The 19,268-nt window shown below is 56.1% G+C and overlaps 10 protein-coding genes across 10 annotated transcripts; 5 read left to right on the forward strand and 5 right to left on the reverse strand.

Moving 5' to 3' along the window:
* Positions 1–435: 435 nt before the first annotated feature.
* N7482_007225 (histidine phosphatase family protein) lies at positions 436–1,348 on the forward strand (the record flags this gene model as incomplete). Its single annotated transcript, XM_056689350.1, has 4 exons — positions 436–484; positions 545–923; positions 1,008–1,217; positions 1,282–1,348. The coding sequence occupies 4 exons, from the start codon at positions 436–438 to the stop codon at positions 1,346–1,348; spliced, it is 705 nt and encodes a 234-aa protein (XP_056541779.1).
* Positions 1,349–2,223: 875 nt separating this feature from the next.
* Positions 2,224–3,567, forward strand: N7482_007226 (LLM class flavin-dependent oxidoreductase; the record flags this gene model as incomplete). Its single annotated transcript, XM_056689351.1, has 1 exon — positions 2,224–3,567. One exon carries the CDS (start codon positions 2,224–2,226, stop codon positions 3,565–3,567), a length of 1,344 nt encoding a protein of 447 aa, XP_056541780.1.
* A 509-nt stretch (positions 3,568–4,076) lies between these two features.
* On the reverse strand, positions 4,077–4,880 carry N7482_007227 (putative G-patch domain protein; the record flags this gene model as incomplete). Its single annotated transcript, XM_056689352.1, has 1 exon — positions 4,077–4,880. The coding sequence occupies one exon, from the start codon at positions 4,878–4,880 to the stop codon at positions 4,077–4,079; it is 804 nt and encodes a 267-aa protein (XP_056541781.1).
* A 197-nt stretch (positions 4,881–5,077) lies between these two features.
* On the forward strand, positions 5,078–6,393 carry N7482_007228 (putative oxidoreductase; the record flags this gene model as incomplete). Its single annotated transcript, XM_056689353.1, has 2 exons — positions 5,078–5,254; positions 5,311–6,393. 2 exons carry the CDS (start codon positions 5,078–5,080, stop codon positions 6,391–6,393), a joined length of 1,260 nt encoding a protein of 419 aa, XP_056541782.1.
* Positions 6,394–6,696: 303 nt separating this feature from the next.
* N7482_007229 (NAD-dependent epimerase/dehydratase family protein) lies at positions 6,697–7,972 on the reverse strand (the record flags this gene model as incomplete). Its single annotated transcript, XM_056689354.1, has 3 exons — positions 6,697–7,548; positions 7,633–7,867; positions 7,944–7,972. 3 exons carry the CDS (start codon positions 7,970–7,972, stop codon positions 6,697–6,699), a joined length of 1,116 nt encoding a protein of 371 aa, XP_056541783.1.
* Positions 7,973–9,260: 1,288 nt separating this feature from the next.
* N7482_007230 (deadenylation-dependent mRNA-decapping factor PAT1) lies at positions 9,261–12,223 on the reverse strand (the record flags this gene model as incomplete). The annotated part of the gene is made up of 4 exons (XM_056689355.1): positions 9,261–9,384; positions 9,457–11,757; positions 11,819–12,144; positions 12,206–12,223. The coding sequence occupies 4 exons, from the start codon at positions 12,221–12,223 to the stop codon at positions 9,261–9,263; spliced, it is 2,769 nt and encodes a 922-aa protein (XP_056541784.1).
* A 600-nt stretch (positions 12,224–12,823) lies between these two features.
* On the forward strand, positions 12,824–14,181 carry N7482_007231 (glycosyltransferase family 15 protein; the record flags this gene model as incomplete). Its single annotated transcript, XM_056689356.1, has 4 exons — positions 12,824–12,871; positions 12,956–13,708; positions 13,769–14,057; positions 14,117–14,181. 4 exons carry the CDS (start codon positions 12,824–12,826, stop codon positions 14,179–14,181), a joined length of 1,155 nt encoding a protein of 384 aa, XP_056541785.1.
* A 921-nt stretch (positions 14,182–15,102) lies between these two features.
* Positions 15,103–15,785, reverse strand: N7482_007232 (mitochondrial 37S ribosomal protein uS12m; the record flags this gene model as incomplete). The annotated part of the gene is made up of 2 exons (XM_056689357.1): positions 15,103–15,168; positions 15,237–15,785. The coding sequence occupies 2 exons, from the start codon at positions 15,783–15,785 to the stop codon at positions 15,103–15,105; spliced, it is 615 nt and encodes a 204-aa protein (XP_056541786.1).
* A 312-nt stretch (positions 15,786–16,097) lies between these two features.
* Positions 16,098–16,922, forward strand: N7482_007233 (proteasome maturation protein; the record flags this gene model as incomplete). Its single annotated transcript, XM_056689358.1, has 3 exons — positions 16,098–16,100; positions 16,300–16,753; positions 16,855–16,922. The coding sequence occupies 3 exons, from the start codon at positions 16,098–16,100 to the stop codon at positions 16,920–16,922; spliced, it is 525 nt and encodes a 174-aa protein (XP_056541787.1).
* Positions 16,923–18,068: 1,146 nt separating this feature from the next.
* N7482_007234 (uncharacterized protein) lies at positions 18,069–19,043 on the reverse strand (the record flags this gene model as incomplete). Its single annotated transcript, XM_056689359.1, has 3 exons — positions 18,069–18,226; positions 18,291–18,374; positions 18,449–19,043. 3 exons carry the CDS (start codon positions 19,041–19,043, stop codon positions 18,069–18,071), a joined length of 837 nt encoding a protein of 278 aa, XP_056541788.1.
* Between the last annotated feature and the right edge of the window lie 225 nt (positions 19,044–19,268).

The following is a 19,268-nucleotide window of genomic DNA, read 5'->3' on the forward strand; positions in this document are numbered from 1 at the left end:
ATAAGAAGTGTCTACAAGTTCCTTGACCTTTCTATGGATAACTCAGCGGGCTTCATACATTGCATCCTCCTACCTGACGCGCTTTCCTCACGTCCTTTCCCCTCGGGCATGCCCCCGAGCAACCTAGGAGATGCCCCGCGTTTGGTGGTAGCGGCCACATTTCTCGAAAGAATGATCGTCTCGATTATAGATGGATAGAGGAGTAGGCCACAATACTGTAGAACGCACGAGATGATCCTCATTATCTTAATCGGATGGGGTTTCGTAAACCAGCTCAAATCCACGAAGCGGGCACCGGTGAAGGCCAGCGATTGGCGCCGCGGGGTTCCTCGTTGAATCTTTCCCTACCCGCCGATCCGCCACTTTCCCAATCAATTGACTCTCATTATACAGGAAGTGAACTGCAACCATTGAACCCCCTTATATCATTACAAAATGCCAGACAAGGACGCCGGCACCCCCCGTGTCTTCCTCTATCGACATGGTATGTATAGGCACCGCGGAAACCGCTTCTGTCCCGTCGCATTCTGACACACCCCCCCAGGGCAGACGATCTGGTCCAAGAGCGGCCAGTACACTGGTAAAACGGAGCTGGACCTCACGGACGATGGCAAGAAGCAGGTCCGCGCATCCGGCAAGATGATTGTCGGGTCGGGCAAGCTAATTGACCCGGCGCACCTGGCCCATGTCTACATCAGTCCGCGCAAGCGCGCGATGCAGACCTTCCAGATTGCCTTCTCTGAGGCGGATCAGCAGACGCTGAAGGATGCGCAGAAGATCAGTGAGACTGAGAGGCTTGCTGAGTGGGACTACGGCCTGTACGAGGGTCTGTTAACTAAGGAGATCCGAGCGCTGCGGAAGGAGCATGGTCTGGATGGCGAGCGGCCCTGGGACATCTGGCGCGATGGCTGCGAGGGCGGAGAGTAAGTCGCTATTGCCGGGTTCTAGGCTCTTCCCCTCCAAACATCTACCTGCTGTGAGCGAGCGCGACTGATCCGTTCTATCAGATCTGCACAAGAGGTCACGGACCGTATTGATAACCTCATTGCTGAGATTCGTGAGATCCACAAGGACAACATGCACGGCGAGAAGCACTGTGATGTTGTCCTGGTGGCACATGGCCACCTGCTTCGCGCCTTCACCAAGCGCTGGCTTGGGTATCCTATGGAGTTCCCCCTTTCCTTGATGCTTGACCCTGGTGCCGTTGGTGTCTTGAGGTAATTCCCCCTGCTCTTTGATTGAGATAGCCACCAAGAGCGCTTTTTTCTAACGGCCATACAGTTACCAGCATCATAACATTGATGAGCCTGCTCTGCTGGTCGGGTATGGATTCCCATTAGAGGAGTGATGGGAGTCGTTTAGATTGAAATAGAGGTAGCAGTCTCAAAGCTGCTGGCGGATATATAAATATACCTATACAGTGTACCTTAATAGTACATGTGAAAACAACTTCTGAATGTATCACTTCCAAGGCACAGAGAGATCCCTTTCTTATACTTTGATCTATATAACGTCATTCCGTAGTGATAGCACGGAGGGACTCGCTCTCAACTGTTTCTCATTCCATCTCCGCGCTCCGTTTTTCATTGATTACTCTTGCTACCTGGGTCAATAGAATTCCCACCAACATAATTGGAAAGCGGCCCCCTCGGGAGCCTGATTATCAACGTGTTCGTCAACATAGGCGCCATACTCACCTAGGTCCAACTCGGGTATTCATAACTTCGTTAAGAATCTCATCGCATAGAGGAATGTTTCGCTTTAAGAGGAACTCGATTGCTCAGGGTTGAGAGGACAATAATTACTCATGCAATTGCAATATCTCAAAAGGAATCAAAAAAAAGACAGGACCGTTTCTTAGAAACCAGGACCATAAGAATCAAGAAAGGGGAGGAGTTCGAACACTACCGTAGACTTAAAGATTTCTACAACCGTTCCGAACAGACAGGCACTCTTCGCACATAGCGCAGATTCCGGCAAGCTCTCCGTGGAGCTCTTTGTAAGTCATCGGTCAAATCTTGCGCGAGCGGCCTGCTCCAGCACGCCATATCCCAGGTTCAAGCCCGAAGCTTATAAATAGGATTAGAAATATAATCATTATCCAGGTCCAAGCGGCGAGGTATATAATGGGCGACCTATTTCATACAAAGCGCATCAAACACTAGAGCGAGAGAAACCTAGACTGGATTCCTCCAACCTGAGACCGACTCGGTATACATCCAGATGGCAGACTCCAAGCCCCGCCAACTCCACCTGACGGCCTTTATGCGGCCAGTCTCCCTCCACACAGGCGCCTGGCGATACCCTGGCTCCTATCCGGATGCCAACTTCAACTTTCAACACATCGCGCGGTTCGCGCAAAAGCTCGAAGCCGCCAAGTTCGACGCCTTCTTCATGGCCGACCACCTCGCCGTGCTGAATATGCCTGCGGAAGCGCTCAAGCGCAGCCACACCGTGACCTCGTTCGAGCCGTTCACCCTGCTCTCCGCTCTCTCGGTGGTGACAGACAAGATCGGGCTCGCGGCGACAGCGAGCACCACCTACGATGCACCGTACCATGTGGCCCGTCGCTTCGCTAGTCTCGATCATCTGAGCGGCGGGCGCGCGGCGTGGAATATCGTGACGACGGGGAATCCGGAGTCGAGCCATAACTTCGGCTTCGACGAACACATGGCGCATGGGGATCGGTACAAGCGGGCCCGCGAGTTCTACGAGATTGTCACCGGGCTATGGGATAGTTTTGCGGATGATGCGTTTACACGCAACGTGGAGACGGGGGAGTACTTTGACCCGGCGAAGATGCATGTGCTGAACCATGCGGGCGAGGAGTTGAAGGTGCGCGGCCCGTTGAACATCGCCCGGCCGCCGCAGGGATGGCCGGTGATCGTGCAGGCTGGGCAGAGCGAGCCTGGGCGGCAGTTGGCGGCGGAGACGGCCGAGGTTGTGTTTTGCAGTCCGAAGGATATCGAGTCTGCGAAGGCGTTGTATGCCGATCTCAAGGCTCGGGTGGAGAAGGCCGGGCGCAGGAGAGAGCACCTGAAGATCTTGCCGGCGGCGCTGATTATCGCGGGAGACAGTAAGCACGATGCACAGGAGAAGAGGCTGCAGTTGGATAGCCTGGTGCACTACGACAGTGCGATTGCATCCTTGTCGGTGGCCCTTGGGGCGGATGCGAGTGGCTTCGACCCTGATGGGCCGTTGCCAGCGGACCTGCCCGAGACGAATGCAAGCAAAACCAGCCGGGAGAATGTCGAGAAGCTGGCCACGGAGGAGGGTTTGACGGTTCGTCAACTGGCACAGCGCTACGGCGGTTACTCCGGGCTTGCCTTCCTCGGATCACCCAGCGACATTGCGGACGAGATGGAGACCTGGTTAAGAGAAGAGGCGTCCGACGGCTTCACCTGCACGTTCCCCTTCTTACCGCAAGGACTAGAGGAGGTCACCGACCGGCTGATCCCAGAGCTGCAGCGCAGGGGCTTGTTCCGCGAGGAGTATACCGGTGCGACCTTGCGGGAGCACTTCGGCCTTGAGCGGCCGGAGAATCGCTTCTTCCGCGAGGCTCTGTAGCGGTCTATAGTTCAGACACGAATAACGCACAGTCTGACCCGGTCGCCATTCTACCACCAAAGCTTGATATGCGCACCTTGGGAAAAGACCTTAATGTATATAGCAAGACACCGCTTCCGAAGCTTCGAATATTGACCGTTCGAGAATACTATGATGTCTCTCAAAAGAAGGGTTTTGTTGTAGATTGTGGGGTAAAGCCATGAAACAGCGATAGTAACCTTGAAGATTATGTGGATAGTTCCACATGATCCTGCCCAGAACAGACAGCTTCTACAATAGGGTTTAATTAGTCATTTTCCTATCCTTTGCATGTCGAATAACAAGTATGGTGGATTGGGGAGATTTTACCTACCAGACTGTTCGTACGGATTGCAGCATGATCCGAGAGGAAGAGGAATTGCAATATCAAAGGCTGATTTGCTCACTATAATCTCTATCAATCAAAGGGTATCATAATCGTAATTCACATCCCAATCTCCAAACTCCATCCAGCGCGGACTCAGTCCCATTCATGCATCCTCCCCAAGGTACTTCAACACCTCATCACTCTGGAAAAACAAATTCCTCATCTTCTCCCCCCTCCTCCTCTCCTCCGCCCACCCCTTCCGCGCCTGTTTCGCATTGAGCTTCTGCACCTTCTTCGGCGGCGGCGGCGCTGCTATCCGATCCCCATCGGCATCCAAGCCCGTCCCCAGACCTGCAGTGTCATGCTTGATGCGGCCCTTGAGTGGTTCACGAATACCTTCGCGTCCGGCTGCACCGAGGCCGAGACGGCTGTCGGGGTCCCAGCCGTAGGAGGAGAGATAGCGCAGGCCGGCGCGGGTGCGGTCGAGGTGAGAGGGCGGGTGTGAGTGTTGGAGGCAGACTTGGTGGGCGAGGGAGGCTTCGTGGGGTCGGGATGATGGTGTGTCAGAGTCTGTGCCGGACCCGTACTCTGAGGCTAGCGGGAGATTGCATATTTCGCAGTGGCCGTGGCGTTGAGGTGGGGATGTAGGAGCTGGTGGCGGAGGAGAGATGGCTTCTGAGGTGGGCGGTGCGGAGTGTGTGGTGCGCGCTGGAGGCGATGGCTCCTGTTTTGGAGGTGTGGTCGGTGAGGCACTTGGAGGTTGCTTTTTGAGCACAATCGAGAGATATGTATCCGCTATGTTTGGTCCTGAAGGTGTGGACAATGGCCGGGTCGGGTTGATCGTCTGGAGCTCATGCTCCGAAGATCGCACGAAAGGCACACGCTTGCGCCGTATACCCGCCCCAAAGACCCGCTGATCCTGCAGCGGGAGATAGTAGTCCTCGCCATCTTCCACCGGAGGCGGCATCGTGGGTGCAGGCAGTGGAGAAAGAACGAGCGACGAAAGACGAAAGAACGAAAGCTCCCCGGAAAGCCCAAGACGAGGCCGCCACGGCCGGTGGCAATAAGGCCCGATAAGGCCCGATAAGCCACGTACCTCCGTGACAGCACCATGTCTTTTTCTCCTTCTCTCGTGATTTCTAAGCCCAATTCACGCCTCCCACCATGCCCATCCCCATTATCGCCCAGGGCATCCAGGACGGCATTGGCTCGATCCCATATGCCTGGTCCGCAATCAAGATAGCACCATGGCTGCTGGTGATTGCCGCGCTGAAGTACTACTTCGGCGGAGCACGCAACACCTCCGAGCGGCTGATGCACTCCAAGGTGGTGATGGTAACGGTACGTGCATGCATCCGACCCACATACGAAGTTCCAATCGCTGACGACATGTCTAGGGTGGCACATCGGGCATTGGAGCCAACGTCGTCCGAGAACTCGCCGCCCGCGGCGCCCAAGTCATCCTCCTTACCAAACAACCTCCATCCGACCTCTTCCTCGTGGAGTACATCGACGACCTTCGCCGCACAACCAAGAACCAGCTCATCTACGCAGAGCAAGTGGACCTCTCCTCGCTGTACTCGATCCGCACCTTCGCCACGAAATGGATCGATAACACCCCGCCGCGCCGCCTTGACGCCGTAGTCCTGTGCGGCGGCGCCGCCGTACCTACCAGCGCACGCAAGAACACTGAAGACGGCCTCGACGAAGAGTGGCAGGTCAATTACCTCGCCAACTTCCACCTGCTGAGCATCCTCAGCCCCGCGCTGCGCGTGCAGCCCGCCCACCGCGATGTCCGGGTCATCTTCGCTACGTGCGCGAGCTACATCGGGGCGACATTCGATCTGGATACCGTGCAACGAGGAAAGGGTGCTCCGGCTACGTCCGCGAAAAATACATCCAAGCCCAAGACTGCTACCCCATCGACCAAGGGCATCTACGCTCTTAGCAAATTCTCCCTCATGACCTTCGCCCACTCCTTCCAGCGCCATCTGAATGCATATGCCCGGCCGGACGGCCTACCTCCCTGTACGCGCGTGCTCGTCGTCGACCCCGGCCTCTCGCGGACCCCCGGCACACGGCGCTGGCTGACGGGGGGTTCGCTCTGGGGTCTGCTTCTGTACCTGCTCACATGGCCGCTATGGTGCCTGGTGCTCAAGTCGCCGCAGCAAGGCGCGCAGAGCATTCTGTACGCGGTGATGGAGGAGTCGTACGCGCGCGGCGAGGGTGGGTGGCTGATCAAAGAGTGTCGGGAGGTGGATTGTGCGCGGCGAGATGTGCGGGATGAAGAGCTGGGCAAGCGGCTGTGGGAGTTTAGCGAGAAGCAGATTGAGGCAGCGGAGAAGGAGGGCGCTGTGAGGAGGGCGTTGGAGAAGAAGGAGAAGGAGGCGGCGGAGAAGAGGCAGGTCAGGAAGGAGACGGCCTCGGGGAAGGAGAAGAGTGCGGGCTCGAGGAGGAGTCGGAAGGGGAATAAGAATTAGAGCATAGGAGGTAGTGGGATGGCTCTCCTGTCTCAGGGTATGGAGATCTCCCACCAAAAACTTATAGATCGGCATAGAGAGGCATGGGATGGAATTCCCGCAGGCGTTTTTGTTTTATCTCCGTGCAGCTGGATCCGCGGGAGCCTCCAATGATAGCGCCCAACAGCCACAAAAGCAAGATAATCGCACAAAAGGAGATTCGTTTCATGTATTCTACCGGAATTGTTCTATGTGCGTGCACATTTCTCCTCGCGATAGTTTTAACCCCAACTTAATCGGCACCAGCGCACTGCCATATATTATCTACTTCTTCAGGGCAGCGAGCAGCTCCGCAGGAGGCTGCTGGCGGTAACCCTGGGGGTTGTTCTTCGTCCAGCGCCAGAGGTCCTCGCAGGCATTCTCGAGAGTGAACTTGGGGGTCCAGCCGAGCTCCTTGTTGGCGCGGGTGGGGTTGGCAGTGAGGTTGAGGACGTCACCGGCGCGGCGGGGCGCGACCTCGTAGGGCAGGTCGCGGCCGACGGCAGTGGAGAAGGCCTTGATCATCTCGTAGACGGTGGAGCCCTTGCCGGTGCCCAGGTTCCAGGCGCGCACACCGGGGTTGTGCTCGCGCAGGTAGTTGAGCGCCTTGAGGTGGCCGTCAGCGAGGTCGAGGATGTGGATGTAGTCACGGATGGCAGTGCCGTCGTGGGAGGCGTAGTCATCGCCGAACACGAGCAGCTTCTCGCGCTTGCCCGTGGCAACCTGGGCGAGCAGCGGAAGCAGGTTGTAGGGGACGCCCTGAGGGTCCTCTCCCATGATGCCGGAGGGGTGGGCACCGGCGGGGTTGAAATAGCGCAGGAGGGCACCATTCCACTTCTTGGCCTCGGCCTCGTTGCCGGCCTTGATGGCGTTGTTGCGCTGGGCGTTGATCACGTCGGTGATGGCGTTCTCGACAGCGAACTTGGTGTTGCCGTAGGGGTTGGTGGGGCCCAGGGGGCACTCCTCCGGGATGGGGATCATGTTGGGGAAGCGGGTGGCGTCGCCGTAGACGGTGGCTGAGCTGGAGAAGACAATGTTGGAGACATTGTGCTTGACCATGGAGCGCAGCAGGTTGATGGTGCCGTAGACGTTGACCATGTAGTAGTCCAGGGGCTTCTCGCCGGACTCGCCAACAGCCTGAGTGAAGACGAAGATGTCAGTTCTATGCCGTGGCAGAATTGAATGCTGTAGCAGGGGTGACGGGGATTATGAAGCACGCACCTTCAGGGCAGCGAAGTGGATCACGCTGTCAATGTCGGGGTGGGCCGCGAAGACCTTGTCGAAGCCATTCTCCTCGGTGACATCGAGCTGGACAAACTCAGCCTTCTTGCCGCAGATGGCCTCAATGCGGTTCAGGGCCTCGACAGAGGAGTTGTACAGGTTGTCAGCGACGACAACCTTGTAGCCCGCCTCGAGGAGGGCAAGAGTGGTGAACGAGCCAATGTAGCCGGTGCCACTGCAAGCGGAGAGATTAGTTTGCGGGTGCGCGAGCCAGGATGGCGGGGGTTCCTGGATGAGAGGCAGAGACATACCCAGCGACGAGAACGGAACCAGCAGGCATGATGAATCGAAGGTGTACGAAACGAAGGGAGGGGAGGAAGGGGGATTAGGGAGAGGAGGGGCAGGACAGGAGGACGAGGGGCAGCTTTTAAGGGGAAGATGGCTACAAACGAAGGGTGGGGCACACCTCGAGCCACTCCGTCATCTCCCCATCTGACGCGGCCAGACCAGACCATTTAACGCGCTTCCACTCAATGGCTAAGAGGGCCCTCGCAAGGTGCAATTGTATCGCTTGATTTTTAAGCCAGCTATGTGACACGCATTCCTCGCTCTATCAACTCAATTGCCCTCCGTGAAGGGAGACTGTTATCGCGGTCCTCCGTCCTCGGGCGGTGGTGTAGATCGCTGATCGTCCTGGCGGTGTGCAGCTACCAAAGGAAAGCAAGGGAACAGAGATCACTCATGGCTAGTCCCAGTCAGTCCATCAGTCCACTGTGAACGTCCCAGGCTGGTCGCGCAGGGTAAAGATGGGCGCTGCACAAACAAATCTCCGGCCAATACGCCGTTGGCGAAATGCCAACTGTCAATCTCAGGCCCGTTTCATCTCAGGGCCGGGTCGCGGGCCCACCAGGGGCCCGCCGAATGAGAAGCCCGGCACGCGCCATCCCCCGGCCCAGGGTCCAGTTGGGCCCAGCGGTTGGCCCGAGTGGATCGTAGTTCCCAGCCGCGGTGGGCTCCCAATTCCAGCCGGGTGGGTGGCCATACGGCACCGGTTTACATACGCAGACAGAGAATCACAGGGAGAGGAACAGATACAAGCCGGTTTGACGGGCGATATCGAGACTATCAGGAATGTCGGGAACTATTGGCATGCACGGGGCCACTGGTAGATCTCCCTCCTAAAACCCCCCCGGCACCCATCGCAAAATCCCAGTAGATCCATCTCCCTAGAGAGGGCCGTGAGCCAAATTGGTTGGGGAGAGGAAAAAAAACATGAATTGGTATGAGAAGAAAAATGAAGAACAGGTATATGCTCGAGGCTCAGGGCGAGAAAAAATAATAAGCCCAATCACGTTTTTAGGTTGGCGCCAGCCAACTGATGTCGGGATGCCCATGTGGATTTGTGGGGGCATCCGATTCAAGAACTCTCGAGGCATTGGACGCCAGTGTGCTTTTAAGCAACTCGGTTCAGTGCATCTACCATCAAGACACCCAAATGAGACAGGGTAGAGGGCCTCGAGGGAGCCGGATCGATCGCGGGATCAAGCCGGTCAAAGAGATCAGGGTCCCACGGGAGAGACGCAGGGATGCATGAGCCATGGAAAGCCTTCCATGCGATCATATTGCATTTAACCAAGCAGTTCCACATCCAGACCAATAGCCCGCATGAACAGATTGACATTGCCCAGCCGCTGGCTAGCCATATCGGCGGGCAGGGTCTTGCTATAACTGACAGTCTCCATAACGCGATCCCTGAAAAAAAGGAAGAAGTGGTTAGCAACGGTATTCCAGGCCGAAGAGTGTCAAATCGGGATGGGTACTCACTTGACAGCAATCACGAGGCGCTGCTGCTGCTCGGGGCTGGCACCAATGCCCACCGCGGCCAGGAACTGCCATACATACATGTCATCACCCGAGTTGATCGAACCAGGGAAGGTATCAGCCAACGAGGGCTCCAGGGTGTCGAAGAGGACATTGAACTTCTCCACCCACTGCTGCCAGTCCCGCTCGGCAGCCTGGCCAGCCTCCTTGACAATCTCGGCACGGCTGAGCAACATCGTCAGGATTCCGAGACCGACCTTGGTACGAGCCACGGACTGCACGTGCGTTTGGGCAATCACCAGGCCCAGGAGACCAATGATGATGTTGAAGGGGGCCTCATTGACATAACCCAGCAAGCTTGGCATCACAGCCAGCGAGAAGAGGTCAATGGCTTCGCGCACGGCTAGGGAAGGCTGCGCTTCGCCCGGTCCGGGTTGCGCAAGGCGCACCACATCCAAGCTGTCCAGGTGAACCACGATCATCGTCAAAATGGTCACGCGTTGCTCCTGGTCAATGTGACGGAAGATGCGAGGAATGGCCTTCTTGCCCTTCGGGTACGACAAGAATGCAATGAAGGGGTGTGGGGTGGTCGAGTTGGGGACGATGGGCTCCATAACCTTGAGCGCCCGCCACAACGTTTGGTTGAGCGAGTGGACCTTCTGGCGCCATTCCAGGTGCTCCTGGATCGCCTCTGCATCGCCTTCTTCGGGCGGGGGCGGCATCGTGCGCTCCATATCCTCCATGGCCATCAGGGCACTGTACACGCTCTCGATGTTGGTAAGAATGGATTTCCGGTCGCTTAGGCTCAGGTCAGATTGCACCTTCTTGGGCCGGGGGCCCTCGGAGCTATCAGGGCGCTTGATGTTGAGCATTGGTTTCGGCGCCTTGGCGTTGCTGAAGGAGATCTTGCCCAAGCTGCCCTCGATAATGAGCTGCTTGTTCTTTGGCTTGGCCTTGGCCGCCTCAACGGCGCGCTGAACCTGCTGCTGCATACGTTGCATGTGGTTATCGGCGCTCTGGAACCCCCTGCGGTTCCCATGTCCACCCAGACGATTTCCGGTCTGAAGGAGATAGGTCTGCGCGAAGTGGCCAAGAGGCTGGTGAGGATGCTGGCGCGGCGCACCCCGGATCTGACTATAAACTTGATAATAGAAGTCCTCCGACAGTACAGCTTCCGGGTCTGAATCGACAACATTGCCAGCGGCCGCCACCAATTGCTGCAGCTGAATGCGAGTGATGAAGTTCTTGTCCTGGGGTGTCATCAAGCCATTGCCTCGAGACAGGAGGAATATCTTGTGGTTGCGCTTCGCCCTCTTCGCATCCTCCACCAGATAAGCATTGCGCTGCTCCTCCGTGAGATGCATAAGCTGCTGCGGGTTGGTGATAACCGGCAGCCCGCCATTCGAACCTCGGGTTGACGGAGGGGGTGGCATCTGCTGTTGTTGCTGTTGCTGTTGCTGCTGCTGCTGCTGCTGCTGCTGCTGCTGCTGCTGCTGCTGCTGCTGCTGCTGCTGCTGCTGCTGCTGCTGCTGCTGCTGCTGCTGCTGCTGACGCTGACCTTGGGGCGGGCCGGCATGACGGGGGCCCTGAGGGGGCAGGTTCTGAGGAGGAAAATGATTCTGGTGGATATGCATCGATGGGGGTCCGGACATGACAGGAGCACCGTGCAGTTCTGGGATACCGGGAGGAAGACCAGGTATACCCGGGGGCAGCACACCCTTTTCGAGAGCCGCCCGCAAGTACTCCGGAGGAACTGCGGGGAAGCCCTCGACTACTCCTGGTGGGTATTGCGGCGGAGGCAGATAGGACGGCTCGGCCATGTGCTGAGGGATGGACTGGTTTGGCATTGATGCGGTCGGCTGGGTCCGGTGTCGCATTTGCGCCTCGACTTCCTCCAGGCTCATCATCGACCTCCGGCTGGAAGCTGGGATGGGCTCAGACTTCTTCTGCGAAACCCCCCACACGCTCGACTTGGCTTGCAGATCAGGAATGTACCCCGGTTCCGAATACTTCTCGTAGCCCGTGCGCTTGGTGGTTGAGGTGGTCGGGACCGGCGCGGCGGCATGCTGAGGGGCCAACGGGGCAGCATGGGGGTGCTGTAAGGTGTAGCGGATCTGCTCCTCGCCAATGACATCGGCAACTTTGGCCGTAGTACCAAAGAAGTCAAAGTCCCTACCGACAGCTCCAGCTCCCGCACCCGCTCCAGCTCCGGTATCTCCACCGCCGAAGGTGTCATCGTTGAAGACATCCTGCTCATCGTCAAGCTGGTCACCGAGACCGTCATAGGTATCCTCGAAGTCGATTCTAGAGACCCGGGTTAGTCTCCTGCAAAATTTCGTTACAATCACCTGCCGCGGTAGCTCACCCGTCATCATCCTCCAGCGCCTGCGCACGAGCAACCTCCGCGAAGGGATCCGGGTTCTCGAAGAACCCCCTGCCCGAGGGAGCCTGTTGGCGGTCCCGGGGAGAGTGGTATCGAAGCCAAAGAAAGACATGCCTCTTTGGCCAGATGCCAGATGGAGTAAGAGAATGAGAGGGGGGAGAGAGGGGGGATGAAAAGGGAAGACGAGGTCGATAGGTGGGGGAAGGTCGAATGAGGCAGGGTGCGAAGTTCTGGCGTGTGGGTGCCTCAGGCAACAGGCACGCCACCAACTGGCCAGTTGCTGCTGGACCAAATGGGCGAGTGGGGGACTTCAAGAAAAACCATGTTTCAGTTGCAGATTGAAATGCGAGCTTCCCCACCACCCCCTACAGAACTCATGCTCTGCATCGAGTACTGACTATAGGCATAACTCTCCGTCACGGAGGACTGTGATTAGCACACACAATTGGACCCTAATGCCGTAGGGCCACCCGCCCACAACGGGCCACGTTTTATTCGCCGACCGCGGGTGATGACAGTGGTAAACTCTCGATTTCGATGCTGTCTACTCCGTACTGCGTATATAGATCGACAGGGCCAGACGGGGCGGTCGCATCATCGAGATCCCAGGCCCCTCAGTCAATCAGGAATTTGGCCTTTCTGACAAGCCAGTCCAGAAATAATACGAATGCGCTCGTTCTCGGTCCCCTGAACGGTCCGAATGTCTCGCATTCGGTGAAACCACGCGGGCTGAAAGCGGTCGTCGCCATTGTCTTGCGCGGCCTTAACCAGTCGCCTGTCCAATTTCCCCATTCTCCGCCACCTCTCCTCCGAACGCTTTTTCTCCATTGGTTTTCTTCCTTTCCTTCCCATCTGCTGTGCCATCTGCGGATGTTTGTCGCTCTTACATATCCTCTGTGAGGAGAGACCACAATATTACCTGGTCGCATCCCAACGCACGTTACGCCTGCCTGCTTCCCCGGGCGCCTTCCACCCTCATCCCCCACAATGTCGATATCCGCGCGGTATGCCCAGTATCTGGTGTTCGCTGTCGTGGTAAGTTGGGTGGTTCCCCCATCAGCGCTTCAAATGAAGCCGGAGCCTTGCAAGTCGCGGTGGCCTCGCTAACCATGGCCTCAGGGATTGAGCTTCTTCTACCTCATCTCGCGATCCTCCTTCCACCTCCCCAGCAGCGCCTCATTTCCTCGCCCCGATCCCTCATATGAAGATTTCAAGTCGCACCAGCCACAAAATTTTGGTACCAACAGCAGCGAGCGGGTGAATGCCACCTTTGTCACCCTCGCCCGCAACTCCGACATCTGGGATATCGCCAAGTCCATCCGGACCGTGGAGGACCGCTTCAACCGCAACTACAACTATGACTGGGTCTTCCTGAACGACAAGGAATTTAGCGATGACTTCAAGAAGCTCACCACTTCGCTCGTCTCCGGCACTACGCATTATGGCAAGATCCCGGAGGAACACTGGTCCTATCCGGAGTGGATTGACCAGGACAAGGCGAGGGAGGCGCGAGAGGAGATGGGTCGCAAGAAGATCATCTATGGTGACTCGGAGAGCTATCGCCACATGTGCCGCTACGAGTCGGGCTTCTTCTTCCGCCACCCGCTGATGATGAACTATGAGTACTACTGGCGCGTGGAACCGAGCATCGAGCTCTTCTGTGACATCGGCCACGACCCGTTCCGCTTCATGAAGGAGAACAACAAGAAGTACAGTTTCGTGATTAGTCTGTACGAATACTACGAGACTATTCCCACATTGTGGGACAGTGTGAAGAAGTTCTTGAAGAGCCATCCCGAGCACATCCCGAGTGGCAATGCCATGGAGTTTATCAGTGAGGACGGCGGTGAGACCTACAACAAGTGCCACTTCGTATGTGACCCTGATTGATCCGAACTTGGAAGCCCCGAGAAACTAACTTCCAATCGGCAGTGGTCCAACTTTGAGATCGGCAGCTTAGAGTGGCTGCGATCCAAGTCGTACATCGACTACTTCTCCTCCCTGGACCAGGATGGTGGCTTCTTCTACGAGCGATGGGGCGATGCGCCCGTCCACTCCATCGCCGCTGCCACCATGCTCAAGAAAGAGCAAATCCATTTCTTCAACGAGATCGCCTACTACCACGTGCCCTTCACCCACTGCCCGAGCGATGAGCAGACAAGGCTAGACCTGCGCTGCCATTGCAAGCCCGAAGAGAACTTTGACTGGAAGGGCTATTCTTGTAAGTTGCAAGGCATCTGGATCATTCAGCAAACCCCTTTACTAAAGTCATTATCACAGGCACCAACCGGTGGTTCAAGGTGAACGACCTGCAAAAGCCGGATGGCTGGGACAAGGAAGATTGACTTCTTGCGCTCGGTCGCTATGTCGTTGCCCTGCTTCTGTTCGGCGCAATGGTCCTGCTAGCTAGCCAGCATGCGCGGATGTGGGTCATGCAGCGGCTACGCCTAGCGATCGACTGCCTAGTTGACTTTGTCAACGTGTGCCGTGGCACCTACAAGTTCCGCTCGGCGAGCGATAAGAAAGGAAGAGCATAAAACATGCGATTTCGTCCCGCCATCTGCAGCGAATGCTATGAGTTTTCTTTTTCTGGTGGAAAAGATAACCCAACCCTTTCCAACTACAATGACGTGTGCTGAGACTGGAAGTCGCAGCTCTATTGGTTCCTTATCCTGGTTTTATCTTCCCTTGCGTCGCAGCTTTTGGAGTTTTGATAGCTGCCATGTGTTATTATCCGAATTTTTCGCAGCGCTTTCGTCCTTTGTATTTGATTTTTCCTTTTTTCGACATTTTCAACATTTCTGAAGTTGGTTGCATGGGTCACTGGAGTACAAGAAGATTCCCAGAGGATGAGCAACGGTTTTATTATGCTGTTTTCCTCTACATTTGATATACACTTGTGTCTAGAAAAATACAAACACTGGCTTTCTTATTCAGATATTGAGGTCTAGTTCACTCGACTCCCTTTTTCCGCAATGTGGAGGTTGTGGCATAGTTAAGAATACCTATAGGAGAAGTCCAGCAGAGTGCCAGACAAGGATAAAACAACCAATTCACTTCATAATAGTACATGCAATTCAATATATAACAATGTGGGCTCTTACACAAAAACAATGTTGCAGAAAAAGAAAAAGGAGACAGTGCTGCTGCGCTGAGCCGGCATAGTCCAGCCTAGATTGTAGGATCGAGTTTAAACAAACTCGAAATCGCCATACACCGCTCTCCAACCCTCCCATGGCATACTCTCTCCATACAACTCCATCCTCTTAGTTGCTCTTAGGCTTCTTAGTACCGTACTTCGATCGGCTGCTCACACGGCTTCCAACACCACCCTACTCCAAGTCAGCTTCAATCCAATGCAAGAACGGCCTTTTCCCCGGGGGAACTATCGAAAACCTACCAAATCCATGGCACCACGAACCAAGTGGTACTTCACACCAGGACAATCCTGGGCTCTGCCGCCGCGAACCTGCACAACACTGTGCTGCTGGATATTATGGCCCTCGCCGGGGATAATTGCACTGACAACCTTGCCCGAACTCAACCGCACTCTTGCTACCTTCCGCTCACCGGAATTGGGCTTCTTGGGTTTCGTAATACCCGTCTTCACGCACACGCCCTTCAGCGAGGGGTGGTCCTTCAGCGCTGGGGAGCGGCCGCGGCGCGCGCGCTGCCCACTGCGGCACCCGCGCCGCACTTGGTTGTAGGTTGCGCGGATGATGGGGGAGCTAGAGAATTTGCGAGTGAAGAGGGTGAGGGCGGACTGGGAGCGGAAGACGGGTGTGAAGGCGACGCGGCTGGTCACCGGGGTTGCGGCTGCAGTTGCGCGGCGGGAGAAGACGCTGGTTGTGGAGGTTGTGAGGGTGCGGAGAGGGGTTGGTGTTGTGGCAGGACGGTGGACAAGGGTCCGGAGGGCCCGGAGAGCCAGGGGCGAGATTAATTGGGGCATTGGCGCGGGTTGTTTTTAGAAGTGTGGAGGGTAGTTCCCTCTGGATGTTGGAGTCCAAATTGCGGATTAGAATTGAGTCTACACGTGACCAAGGAGAGCAAGTTGCGCTGTTGGCCCTTACTGGCGGCCGGAGGAGCTGGACGCGCTGGTGCTCTCTGCCTGGCACTGTCGTCCTCCGCATTTTGGTCATCGTCTTCATACCTTCTTGCATCTTCGTTTTCCTCCTTGCCTGCTCTGTCAACCTTGCAAGATCTTCTTATCCATTGCCATCCGAGCTCAAGAATCCTGTGAATTACCTTCACATCTGTCATAATGGTGCGTTATTAAGCTACGGTCCTGGACCTCACCCACCTGTCAAGCCATCTTCGAGCCCATCCACGAGCACTCTCATGATCTCATGAACTCTCATCGATGCCAACCCTAGGAGAATACAAGCTCCGCATGCCTCATCCCACCCCCATCACTCTTGAACCCTTGGCTCTTCCATCAAAAAGCTGACCACTCTCACCACCAGTCCCTCCGCATCGCACCCCCCAGCGGCAACCGCACCTCAACCACCAACACCTCCACCCGCCAACAGATCACACACACCATAGCCCGCCCCTCAAAGGGCGCCCCCTCAGCCCCCGGCCTCCCCGATACTCTCCGCAACAAGCTCACCCTCCCCGCCTCCGCAACGGCCTCGTCAACCAACCACCCGTCCGCGGCCGATATCCCCGCCTCGTCACACCCGCTGGAGGCCCGCCTGCTGGCGTGGCGCGCAACCCAAGACTCAATGAAGATGGAATCCCTGCGCCGGGCGTACGGAATTGCCGAGCCCGTGCGCCGCGGAATGGAGCTGAAGATCGTGCGGGACGGTACGTTCCGGCCGGCTGTGCTGGGTGGTCTGAAGGGCGGCAATGTGCATGAGGATATCCTCGTCCTTGGGGGGCGGGATACAGAGATTGGATGGGAGGATGTATTCCAGGGTAAGCGACTTGCTCTTTTCTGGGGTTGCTTTTGCTTCGGCCAATGGGTCTGGGTAACATGACATGTCTCGCTAACCTAATATTTTCACTTTACTTTACAGGCGATGAGCTCCGGGAACCGCCCTCGTTCCATGACGAGATGGAGAAGAGGCTCAAGATGGACTTTTAAGGAACTCAGGCTTTGACCAATTGTCTCTTACGTTTCGTTTCCTCGCTGGATGACTTCTTCCCCCGCTCGTCATGTTCCATTAGTCACCTTCCCGCTTTGCCTACGTCCCTTTCCATCTGATGTCCATGATAGAGAGATAGATTCCCGGAACAGAAACACCGTGCGTCCACCTGCGCTGCTTTGTGTGTGGCCAGACGAGAAGCACGGTGCGGCTAATCCAATCTATTATTCCAATCCGATCTACACATGTACACTCTGTATATGTCCCTCTCCAATAAGACAAATTCGGCCATTTCGACGGTGCAAATCGATAAGACATATCACTCAAAAGCGATCTCGCAAGTCATTAACTATGTACCAGTGCTGGAAACATGTACAGTACGAGAGAGAGGGAAAACGACGAAAAGCCAAGAACCAAAACAGACCAAGAATGAGAGAGAAGGCAAGGGAATACACAACTCCCAAGACAAGCCATACAATAAATGGACATAAGAGGTAGGAGGAAGTAGGTGGCAAGTAGATTGAGAAGAAAGTGGACCGGATGATGGGTATATAGATCGAGAGGTAGATAGAAAGGACAGGGAGTGTCGAAGCGGAGAGTGGGACAGAGGAGAAGCCAGGTCAAGGTGGAGGTGAAGGTCAAAGAAAAGAACAGGGGTGATGTGGAGGCATAAATGCAGCAAGCCGTAGAAGCAATTAGACAGACCACGGTCAAAGAGCCGTCAGGCGAGGCGAGGCACGAGGTGGATCAGATCGGATCGGATCGGGTCATGTCCCATGTACAAAGGTGATGCACGGCTCGAGAAAAGCGGACCGGAGGCGCGAACAAGGCAGAGAGACATAAAAGCCGTCGTGATATCAATATCAGTATGATGAGATCTCAAAATTAAAAATAATTGTCCAAACGCCGCTTCCGGAGCGCAAAGAGGGGCCGTGGAGGACTGTGCCGGTACGTTGATCCTGCGTCCAGGCAGAGTAAGTCGAGATGCCACGATGCTGGGTGGTGGCAGTTGTGGAAGCGGGCTCGGAAAGGTGACGTGCAACGGAAGATCCAAATTTGCTTTTTCTTTAAGAAAAAATCGGCTCTCAAGATCGAGCAGGTGTATAATGCTCTCCGCCACGGCCTGAAGATGCCAGATCTGACGTCTATAGGATCACGCAGCGGCATCCGGGACTGCGCTCGTTAGCATCACGCTCCCGGCCGAACTGCGACTTCGCGCCCTTGGCATCTTCCTCATCTACCACCTCTTGCGGCTTGACGGTCATATGTACGACATTGGGGTGGTCTGCGCTGAATCTTGAGTCTGTTGGGATGTCAGAGTTAGCACATCTGGCATTCGGTGTCACCCCATGACCAGCAGAACATACCAGACAGAGGCGATTTGTCATCTAAGAGTTTTCCAAAGGAAATCAAGCGGATAGAGCTCGGCGACGACGGACGGGTTTCCCAATCTACCACAACAGTCAACATGAGATTTCAAATTGTAGAAGCCACTAGGATGTCGTCCCAGGCTTGGTTGACTCACCAGATCGCCATTCTCGCCAAATCAATTCCTTCAGCGTGTAGACGCTCATTGCAAAGGGGTCGTTGTTCTCTACATTGACTGATTGTTTCCGCAAATACTTAGCATCGATGGTGAACGGGTGCCGCGACCCCGTCGTCAGCAGCAGCGTGATCACCAGCGACGGGCCTGCATCTTCAACCTCCTTCCCCGACATATCCTCCGACTGCTCGACCGAAAGCTCAGCGCCAGACTTAGGTTCATCCGTCGCCAACAACGATGCGTCCGGGTTCTGGGGCTGCGTGACGGCGTTGGCGGTGTCGTTCGTTGGTGTGGCCGTGGTGCTAGTCGTTGCTGTCACGGGGGCGACTTCGCCACCGGTTGCGGGGTGCTGGGTCGCGATGGCCGCATCTTCGCCTGGCAGGGCCTGTGAAGGATTTGCGGACACATCCGATGCAGGGGCATCTGCGGCGGCATCCGGGTTTGCTGGGGCAGAGAGGGATTCTGTCGTGGTGGGCTCGGCATGGGAGCTCTGCTGCGGAGAAGTCATGGCGGCCCCCATCTCGTGCTGGTCGCTGGGCTCGGACACCCCGGACGCCGGGTGGTCGGTGGCAGACATGATGCTGATGGCCCCGACAAGTTACAATTGGCTTTCCCGGGGACGGGAAAGATGGGCGCAACGGGGATGAAAGGTGAGATAATTGGGGGAGGTGGGAAGAGGAGAGAGAAGCAGGAGACGGTCGATCGGTCCAGACGTGAGGAGTCGACCCTTAGCGGGAGGCGCAATAGTCTTGCTCGCTAGTGAAATGGCGCCCAACAAAGCGATACTGTACAGCAGGATAAC

Source organism: Penicillium canariense, assembly GCF_028826845.1.
Source record: "Penicillium canariense strain IBT 26290 chromosome Unknown utg000004l_segment0_segment0, whole genome shotgun sequence".
Taxonomy (NCBI): Eukaryota; Fungi; Ascomycota; class Eurotiomycetes; order Eurotiales; family Aspergillaceae; genus Penicillium; species Penicillium canariense.